We start from the raw sequence: 11,269 nt of genomic DNA, 5'->3' as shown, positions 1-11,269 counted from the left end.
AATGACCTTGACCCACTTTCAAAGTCACTGGGGTCAGATGTCTTAAAATCTTCAAACAACTTCTTCTCAATAACCAAAAGGCCCAGGGTACTTAATTGGGCCTGTAGCATGCTGGGATGAAGGGCTACCAAGTTTGTTCAAATGAATAACCTTGACCCACTTTCAAGGTCACAAGGGTCAGATGTCTTAAAATCTTCAAACAACACTTCTTCTCAATAACCAAAAGGCCCAGGGTACTGATATTGGGCCTGTTGCATGCTGGGATAAAGGGCTACTAAATTTGTTCAAATGAATGACCTTGAACAACTTTCAAGGTCACTGGGGTCTGATGTCTTAAAATTTTCAAACAACCTCTTCTCAATAACCAAAAGGCCCAGGGTACTGATATTGGACCTGTAGCATACTGGGAAGAAGGACTACCAAGTTTGTTCAAATGAATGATCTTGACCAACTTTCAAGGTCACAGGGGTCAAATGTCTTAAAATCTTCAATCAACTTCTCTTTCAAATATTACATTACTAAAAATGTATTTATATATATGTAAAAATGACTAGTGTTTGTTGTTATCTAACCTGGCATGAATGGCCAATTGAGTTTAAGCCGTGGTGTGGCCTCTGTCTGTCTTCCATTGTAGGACTGCATATATCCTCAGATGTTCCTTTAAAACACTACTTGTTCAGAATGTCTGAAGAAAATTAGACCAAATATGGTCTGAGAATGGTTTGGCCTGGGGGGGTGTTAAAGTTGTTTAAATGGAGAGTGTGCCTCATTGGGTGGAGCCCACCAAAGAAAAAAGGGCAAATGTTGAATGTCCTACTTTTTCAGTACACATGAAGGAATTTAAACCTCATTTGGTGGGCATAAGCTTAGGGGGTCATAGCCCAATACAGAAAAAATAAGGGTAAACTTGTGAACCCTACTCTGTCACTATTTTTGGTACATAAGTTAAACCAAATTTGGTCTGGAGCATCCTTTTGCCCAGGAGACTCAATATTGTATAAATGGAAGGTGTAGACTTCCTGGAAACAAAGGGAAGGCGAGTATGACCTAACATTGCATAAATGGAAGGTGTAGACTTCCTGGAAACAAAGGGATGGGGAGTATGACCAACATTGTATAAATGGAAGGTGTAGACCTTCTGGAAACAGGGGGATGGGGAGTATGACCTGACATTGTATAAATGGAAGGTGTAGACCTCCTGGAAACAGAGGGAAAGGGAGTATGACCTAACATTGAATAAATGGAAGGTGTAGACCTCCTGGAAACAGAGGGATGGGGAATATGACCTTACATTGTATAAATGGAAGGTGTAGACTTCCTGGAAACAGAGGGATGGGGAGTATGACAAAATGTTGTATAAATGAAAAGTGTAGACCTCCTGGAAACAGAGGGATGGTGAGTATGACCTTACATTGTATCAAAAGAAGGTGTAGACCTCCTGGAAACAGAGGGATTGGGAGTATGACTAATATTGTATAAATGGAAGGTGTAGACTTCCTGGAAACAGAGGGATGGGGAATATGACCAAATATTGTATAAATGGAAGGTGTAGACCACCTGGAAACAGAGGGAAGGGGATTTTAACCAAATATTGTATAAATGGAAGTTGAAGACTTCCTGGAAACAGAGGGAAGGGGATTATGACCAAATATTATATAAATGGAAGGTGTAGATTTCCTGGAAACAGAGGGAAGGGGATTATAACCAAATATTGTATAAATGGAAGTTGTAGACTTCCTGGAAACAGAGGGAAGGGGATTATGACCAAATATTGTATAAATGGAAGGTGTAGACCTCCTGGAAACAGAGGGGTGGGAAGTATGACCTTACATTGTATAAATGGAAGGTGTAAACCTCATGGAAACAGAGGGAAAGGGAGTATGACCAAATATTATATAAATGGAAGGTGTAGATTTCCTGGAAACAGAGGGAAGGGGAGTATGACCTAACATTGTATAAATGGAAGGTGTAGACCTCCTGGAAACAGAGGGAAAGAGAGTATGACCAAATGTTGTATAAATGAAAGGTGTAGACATCCTGGAAACAGAGAGATGGGGCGTATGACCTAACATTGTAAAAATGGAAGGTGTAGACCTCCTGGAAACAGAGGGATGGGGAGTATAACCAAATATTGTATAAATGAAAGGTGTAGACATCCTGGAAACAGAGGGATGGGGAGTATGACCTAACATTGTATAAATGGAAGGTGTAGACTTCCTGGAAACAGAGGGAAGGGGATTATGACCAAATATTGTATAAATGGAAGGTGTAGACCTCCTGGAAACAGAGGGAAAGGGAGTATAACCAAATGTTGTATAAATGAAAGGTGTAGACCTCCTGGAAACAGAGGGAAGGGGATTATAACCAAATATTGTATAAATGGAAGGTGTAGACTTCCTGGAAACAGAAGGAAAGGGAGTATGACCTTACATTGTATAAATGGAAGGTGTAAACCTCCTGGAAACAGAGGGAAAGGGAGTATGACCAAATGTTGTATAAATGAAAGGTGTAGACATCCTGGAAACAGAGGGATGGGGAGTATGACCAAATATTGTATAAATGAAAGGTGTAAACCTCCTGGAAACAGAGGGAAAGGGAGTATAACCAAATGTTGTATAAATGAAAGGTGTAGACTTCCTGGAAACAGAGGGATGGGGAGTATGACCTTACATTGTATACCCCCCAGGCGTAAACCTCATGGAAACAGAGGAAAAGGGAGTATGACAAAATGTTGTATAAATGAAAGGTGTAGACTTCCTGGAAAGAGAGGGAAGGGGATTATGAACAAATATTGTATAAATGGAAGGAGTAAACCTCATGGAAACAGAGGAAAAGGGAGTATGACCAAATGTCGTATAAATGAAAGGTGTAGACCTCCTGGAACAGAGGGAAAGGGAGTATAACCAAATGTTGTATAAACGACAGGTGTAGACTTCCTGGAAACAGAGGGATTGGGAGTATGACCTTACATTGTATAAATGGAAGGTGTAAACCTCATGGAAACAGAGGGGTCGGGAGTATGACCTTACATTGTATAAATGGAAGGTGTAGACCTCCTGGAAACAGAGGGGTGGGGAGTATGACCTTACATTGTATAAATGGAAGGTGTAAACCTCATGGAAACAGAGGAAAAGGGAGTATGACCAAATGTTGTATAAATGAAAGGTGTAGACCTCCTGTAAACAGAGGGATGGGGAGTATGACCTTACATTGTATACCCCCCAGGCGTAAACCTCATGGAAACTGAGGAAAAGGGAGTATGACCAAATGTCGTATAAATGAAAGGTGTAGACATCCTGGAAACAGAGGGAAAGGGATTATGACCAAATATTGTATAAATGGAAGGTGTAGACTTCCTGGAAACAGAGGGAAGGGGATTTTAACCAAATATTATATAAATGGATGGTGTAGACTTCCTGGAAGCAGAGGGAAGGGGATTATGACCAAATATTATATAAATGGAAGGTGTAGATTTCCTGGAAACAGAGGGAAGGGGAATTTAACCAAATATTATATAAATGGGTGGTGTAGACTTCCTGGAAGCAGAGGGAAGGGGATTATGACCAACTATTGTATAAATGGAAGGTGTAGACCTCCTGGAAACAAAGGGAAAGGGAGTATGACCTAACATTGTATAAATGGAAGGTGTAGACCTCCTGGAAACAGAGGGATGGGGAATATGACCTAACATTGTATAAATGGAAGGTGTGGACTTCCTGGAAACAGAGGGAAAGGGAGTATGACCTAACATTGTATAAATGGAAGGTGTAGACTTCCTGGAAACAGAGGGATGGGGAGTATGACCAAATATTGTAAAAATGGAAGGTGTAGACTTCCTGGAAACAGAGGGATGGGGAGTATGACCTAACATTGTATAAATGGAAGGTGTAGAATTCCTGGAAACAGAGGGATGGGGAATATGACCTAACATTGTATAAATGGAAGGTGTGGACTTCCTGGAAACAGAGGGAAAGGGAGTATGACCTAACATTGTATAAATGGAAGGTGCAGACTTCCTGGAAACAGAGGGATGTGGAATATGACCTTACATTGTATAAATGGAAGGTGTAGACTTCCTGGAAACAGAGGGATGGGGAGTATGACCTAACATTGTATAAATGGAAGGTGTTGACTTCCTGGAAACAGAGGAAAGGGGATTATGACCAAATATTGTATAAACAAAAGGTGTAGACCTCNAAGACTAATCCTGCAGTACATGAAAAGGTATTTTTACTTGATTCAGTTTGGACTTCTTTGGGAATTCTTTAAGGATGAATGAATTCTTAATAGAGATCCATGTTTAAATGTCTGCTCCAAAGGGATTACCAAGTTTTGTTGAAAGGATCCCTGGACAAAGGTATAAATACTGATGCTACACTGATACTTGAGGGTCCTGGTCCAGTAGGGCTATATATAAACTCTGTTACAAATGTTTTACCTGTTCTCACTCAGCTTACATCCATTGTAGGAATAGAAAAAAGATCAGGCGAGTTTGTGAGGCCCCTGAGCCTCATGTTTTTGGGGTTTTCTCTATGCCTTGTACATTAATGACAAGCATGCTGTATGCTGTCGCTGTGATTTCAATCATTACATATTTTTTAAGGGGGAAGTTTCTCTGGTTTTGTCAGTGTTACAGCTAATCATTGCAATGTAGAAGTTAAATCAATACTGTGTAAGTGCTAATTAACTTAGAATCAAATAAGATATGAAGCTTTAAATGTGAGGGGCATGGTTAACTTTGGAAATAAAGCATGAAGTTAAAAGAATTGAAATGTCACTGTTAAAATTAAGATTTGAAGTTGAACATTAAAAGTAAGATAAATTGTATTTATGAAAAGATATTAATTTAATATTGAAGATAAGATATGTTGTAAAGATTAATAGTAAGATACAATTTAAACATTAAAAATATGATATTGTATTGAACACTAAGAGGAAGATACATACATCACATGTATAAAATTAACTTTAAGATTAAGATCTGAAGTCAAAATATGAAGCTGATACTACTGATGGGCAGTTTTTGTGTCGCCTGCAAAATGCTGGTGACACATAGGTATATTGCTATGTCTATGGCATATCTGTTTACGTGATAACTCAAGCCAAAACACTTTTCTTACTAAAAGTGCTGAGCAGGCGACACATCCACTTCCGTGGAATTCTTGTGTTAATATGAACTACATATCTCGGAAGTTTTTCTTTGAAACTTAAGTAAAAAGTTTCTGCCATGTGATATACAAGAAATCTTCTCCAATACAACATAAGCAATGACAATATTGTATGTATTAGTTAACCTCTGTTTTACAATTTGTCCTATAGAATTAATTCAAATATATTGAACACAATGAGAATAATATTATTGAGACGCTCTGGTGTTAGGATTTATACTTTTGTTTAACTTTGAGGTAAATTTAGATTTTTCTAACTGAGAATAGTTCGGTATGAACCTTACCACATGTATATTGTTCTATGATAATTGATAACCTATAATTGGATCCGACTTTGAATTATTACGAATACTTAAACTTGTCGCTAATGAAGTCCCCCAACTGATGTTGGTTTTTCAGAGTAAATGACCTAGAATCACTGCTGATGACGGTCCACGAGAAGCAAAAGACAGAGACAACTCTTAACTTCCAGGTAAAATTAAGTGTCAATAAAAATCAAAAGTAAAATACCAAGCAAGTTAGTTAATTGGTTAGCTTGTGAACATGTTTTATCAATTAGTGAAATTAATACAATATCATCTCATATATCTGCCTGTATTAAATATAAATTTTATTGATTTTATTATGCATTTTCATGTTTTCTTTTAATCATTTTGTTCAGTGACAAGATAACAGGGAAGAGAGTATCTAAACATTTTTTCTGTTAACTAGACAACAGTGCTTGCAGAGCTAATTTCGCTCATGCAAAAGTGCAATTTTTTGGGAGAATTATTCATGAGTGTGCCTTTTTCAAAAATCCTAGCCAGAACACAGAGAGAGAGCACTGAAAAAATTAATAATACTTTGGCATTAGATGAACACACTTTCCAATATCTCATTAGCAGTTGTAGTTTTGATATGCAAAGCATCTGACAGGATGAAGATGTTTTACAAGAAACTATCTTTATACAAATAAATGTCTATCACAAAGTTCCTACAGGGAATATAACAAAATAGATAGCAGCAGTCCCTCTACGTCCAGGCTTTCGGGCTAAGCCCTTCATCAGGAATTGAACGGTCCTGACCCTTATGTCACAGCAATATTTGAATACAGGAAGCTCACACGTTTGGTTAGCTCATTGAGAATGGTGTGTGCACTTCCTGTGTTCAGATATTGCTGTGACATAAGGGTGAGGACTCATCAATCCCTGATGAAGGGCTAAGCCCGAAAGCTTGGACATAGATCAAGAGCGACTGTTACTATTTATCATCACCATACACATGCATACTATATTTGTATAGCTGGAGAACCTGTTCTGCCTTGGGTCACCATTGGCTGTGTTCCTGGCTTTAAGAGGGATTCGCCCAAAAGGGAAGGGTACATTGGACCACATCCTTCCCAGCTCAGCCTGTAAACGCCTCTACAATATTTACCATCCATACGACCCTGTGGTGAGTTTTAAGTGTTAACATGTAAACTCTGCTAAACATTTACCCTGTGGTGAGTTCTTAGACTGTTAACACGTAAACTCTGCTAAACATTTACCCTGTGGTGAGTTTTAACTGTAAACATGTAAATTCTGCTAAACATTTACCCTGTGGTGAGTTCTTAGACTGTTAACACGTTAACTCTGTTAAACATTTACCCTGTACTTAGACCGTTAACATGAAAACTCTGCTAAACATTTACCCTGTACTTAGACCGTTAACATGTAAACTCTGCTAAACATTTACCCTGTGGTGAGTTCTAACTGTTAACATGTAAACTCTACTAAACATTTACCCTGTGGTGAGTTCTAACTGTTAACATATAAACTCTACTAAACATTTACCCTGTGGTGAGTTCTTAGACTGTTAACACGTAAACTCTGCTAAACATTTACCTTGTGGTGAGTTCTAACTGTTAACATGTAAACTCTGCTTAACATTTACCCTGTGGTGAGTTCTAACTGTTAACACGTAAACTCTGATAAACATTTACCCTGTGGTGAGTTCTTAGACTGTTAACACGTAAACTCTGCTAAACATTTACCCTGTGGTGAGTTCTGTACGTCTGCACAATATGAGTTTGAAAGGTTGTATTCACATAGAAAAAACAATATAATTAGTGTTTGTTAAGATTGAGAAATATTTTGAGTAAAATTTAACAATGATTTCTTTTTAAGACTGACATTTTTAACACATTCATTAGCAAGACGAGATAGCATGAATAAAAACTTGTACCCAGAACCTGTTTTTGGTAATCCCATGAAGAACTTAAATTTCCCATTAGGAATTGTGAGACAATTAACTTCATGACCTGTATATATGCTGTTTCTTGGACTTCAGGTATGTAGTTAATACATTGTTGATATATAACACTAAACTATTGTGTATAATGGACAGGCCTACAGACTGGAACCCCTGATTCTGAAGCACTACTCCACCATTGCACCACTTTGTATACACAAACATGACGCAGGAAATAAGCAGCCCTACGGCCAGATGAAAACAGAAGCTTACGCTGCCTTCCAGGCCTCAAGTGAGAGTGAGCGGGGTGACCAGTCAGATCGCGAGTTTGTAGATAGCACAGAGCTTGCCTCAAACAGCAGCCAGGATACTTCTCCGTCTCGTAACCAAGGTTTTACTTCCTTCTGTGGGTACTTTGGTGTTGTCTCCCCTTGCTGGTAACTCTTCGTGTATAGTCATGTTCATCACTCTTGTTAGGCCTAATTATATACAGATCAATCTTCGATTTTGTGGGAACTGAAGATGTTATAATTTTAATCCAATAAACATGATAAGATGTAGTATGTAACTCCAAGGTAAATGTATTTTTGTTTTAGTTAAGAACATATTTAGGATATGTAGAGCCTGGTCCAGTGTGATGTACTTGACATATATGACTAGTTTCCAGTGCTTTTTTTAGTGTAGATCATATATCATTTGTACAGTGGAACCTCGTTTATCTGGAGATCCTAGATTACTGAAATTACATATGGAAAAATTAAAATCTGTTTGCAAAATTCAGAAAACTGGATTTTTTTCTTCTTCATTGACAAAAACTAATAAATTCAATGGAAATTGGGACATTTACAACTGAAATGTGAGTGTAGTCTGGGTTTCTACTATGGTTCCACTGTATTATTCTGGTGGTGCTGTAAATTAAGTCTCACAAAGCAGTGCAATGGTACATGTAGTACACAAAATTAAAATGTTTGGATAATCTTTCATTTTTTTTAATAAATGGCCATAACCAAGACTTTTTTTCCAGGTAAATCAATAAATGATGGGAAAGGTTATGTATGAGATGGAACTCTTTTCTGTTTGTTACAACAGTTTACAAGTATACACTGAAACCAGGGCCCGTACCGTATCTCACGCTCAAGCATGGACTTTGTGCTCAAGCCTAATTTCTTGTTTTAGTTATAAATTGATATTTTTTTTTATAATTTTCTCAATGATTTGGAAACGATTTGAGGAGACTGAAAGGCCAATACTGTCTTTCAATGTTTACATTTGACTTTTTGGTTGTTTTAAGTGAGTTACAAGAAAGCTGGTTTGAGCACAGAATCCATGCTTGATCATGTGAGTGATGTTATGAACACCCAGGGACCAATGTATTGTATGGAGTATGTACCTCCATATGTAGGCGAGCACTGCGAGACCTACAGTCAGGTTTCTGTTGTAGACTGTTTACACGGTTGACGTTGTTTTACCATATATACACTTCTTTATTATCAAATCAGCAGTACTCCCAGAGATAGTTACGTTTTGTGTTTTGCACGACTTGTAGAATTTTTTTTGTTTGGTACCAAGGGNGTACTCCCAGAGATAGTTACTTTTCGTGTTTTGCATGACTTGTAGAAAAATTTCTGTTCGGTACCAAGGGTGTGGTTTTGTATAATACAAGATATTTCCAATTACCAGTAATTTGTTTAGTTTTCTTGTTTATAGATATAGTTTACAAGTGTATTTTAACAAAAAAAGCATGCTATTTGATATCCTTCATCCATTATCAATATTATTCATAATTGAAAACTTAACAAAATACCTCGTAAAATAAATTTTACATCTTTATGTCTAAAGTTATGATGAAGGTTTGTAAATAAGCTAAGATGTTTTCTGGTGGTAGCCATTGAAGACAAGTTTTCTGTCGTCATTGTATGTATAAGGATTTTTTCTGAATGATTCAATATTTTGACTTCACTCAGTTAAACATATTTTAGTGAAAGCAACAAATGTTTTGTTTTGAGATGAAATCTTTTTATATTGTTCTTATTATGGCATAACTGTAACACATTTGTATACTTCATTTACTTCCCCACTTGATTGTTGTAAAACCATTTTTACCATCGATGTACAGATACAAGAAAAGACATGCAGGTATAATGAAAACAAATATCAACAGAATATATCCCATCACAGTAAACATTCACTGCTTAATTAAATCATTGTAAAATTGGCTTCTTTCAGTAACTGGTATCTTCACAAAGAAGAATGAGGTCAGTCTTGCTGCGGAACTGAAGAGCATCAAGAGATTGGAGAAGGACGCGGCTGCCATAGAGAAGTCACTGAATTCTGAGATGATGGAGGAGGATATAGACCAAACAGGTACAAAGTGATGTCATACTTAATAAATAGAATGGAGGAGGATATAGACCAAACAGGTACAAAGTGATGTCATACTTAATAAATAGAATGGAGGAGGATATAGACCAAACAGGTACAGAGTGATGTCATACTTAATAAATAGAATGGAGGAGGATATAGACCAAACAGGTACAAAGTGATGTCATACTTAATAAATAGAATGGAGGAGGATATAGACCAAACAGGTACAAAGTGATGTCATACTTAATAAATAGAATGGAGGAGGATATAGACCAAACAGGTACAAAGTGATGTCATACTTAATAAATAGAATGGAGGAGGATATAGACCAAACAGGTACAAAGTGATGTCATACTTAATAAATAGAATGGAGGAGGATATAGACCAAACAGGTACAAAGTGATGTCATACTTAATAAATAGAATGGAGGAGGATATAGACCAAACAGGTACAAAGTGATGTCATACTTAATAAATAGAATGGAGGAGGATATAGACCAAACAGGTACAAAGTGATGTCATACTTAATAAATAGAATGGAGGAGGATATAGACCAAACAGGTACAAAGTGATGTCATACTTAATAAATAGAATGGAGGAGGATATAGACCAAACAGGTACAAAGTGATGTCATACTTAATAAATAGAATGGAGGAGGATATAGACCAAACAGGTACAAAGTGATGTCATACTTAATAAATAGAATGGAGGAGGATATAGACCAAACAGGTACAAAGTGATGTCATACTTAATAAATAGAATGGAGGAGGATATAGACCAAACAGGTACAAAGTGATGTCATACTTAATAAATAGAATGGAGGAGGATATAGACCAAACAGGTACAAAGTGATGTCATACTTAATAAATAGAATGGAGGAGGATATAGACCAAACAGGTACAAAGTGATGTCATACTTAATAAATAGAATGGAGGAGGATATAGACCAAACAGGTACAAAGTGATGTCATACTTAATAAATAGAATGGAGGAGGATATAGACCAAACAGGTACAAAGTGATGTCATACTTAATAAATAGAATGGAGGAGGATATAGACCAAACAGGTACAAAGTGATGTCATACTTAATAAATAGAATGGAGGAGGATATAGACCAAACAGGTACAAAGTGATGTCATACTTAATAAATAGAATGGAGGAGGATATAGACCAAACAGGTACAAAGTGATGTCATACTTAATAAATAGAATGGAGGAGGATATAGACCAAACAGGTACAAAGTGATGTCATACTTAATAAATAGAATGGAGGAGGATATAGACCAAACAGGTACAAAGTGATGTCATACTTAATAAATAGAATGGAGGAGGATATAGACCAAACAGGTACAGAGTGATGTCATACTTAATAAATAGAATGGAGGAGGAGGATACAGACCAAACAGGTACAAAGTGATGTCATACTTAATAAATAGAATGGAGGAGGATATAGACCAAACAGGTACAGAGTGATGTCATACTTAATAAATAGAATGGAGAAGGATATAGACCAAACAGGTACAGAGTGATGT

The 11,269-nt window shown here is 36.9% G+C and overlaps 1 protein-coding gene across 4 annotated transcripts in view; it reads left to right on the top strand.

Moving 5' to 3' along the window:
• LOC110467238 (phospholipase DDHD1-like) overlaps nt 1-11,269 on the top strand; it is a 42,107-nt gene that overhangs the window by 24,588 nt on the left and 6,250 nt on the right. For 2 of the 4 annotated variants that reach the window (XM_021524268.1, XM_021524265.1), the window contains 4 exons: nt 5,568-5,640; nt 6,450-6,599; nt 7,533-7,782; nt 9,603-9,740. In XM_021524268.1, coding sequence (XP_021379943.1) covers nt 5,568-5,640; nt 6,450-6,599; nt 7,533-7,782; nt 9,603-9,740 — 611 coding nt within the window. Of the gene's footprint in view, nt 1-5,567; nt 5,641-6,449; nt 6,600-7,532; nt 7,783-9,602; nt 11,200-11,269 lie in introns of all 4 variants that reach the window. The other 2 variants (XR_002464832.1, XM_021524267.1) reach the window with 2 other exon arrangements.

The sequence above is a fragment of the Mizuhopecten yessoensis genome, unplaced genomic scaffold (genome assembly GCF_002113885.1).
Source record: "Mizuhopecten yessoensis strain PY_sf001 unplaced genomic scaffold, ASM211388v2 scaffold11167, whole genome shotgun sequence".
NCBI lineage: Eukaryota > Metazoa > Mollusca > Bivalvia > Pectinida > Pectinidae > Mizuhopecten > Mizuhopecten yessoensis.
Note: the sequence above shows the minus strand (reverse complement) of the source record. Positions and strands in the feature narration are given on the sequence as shown.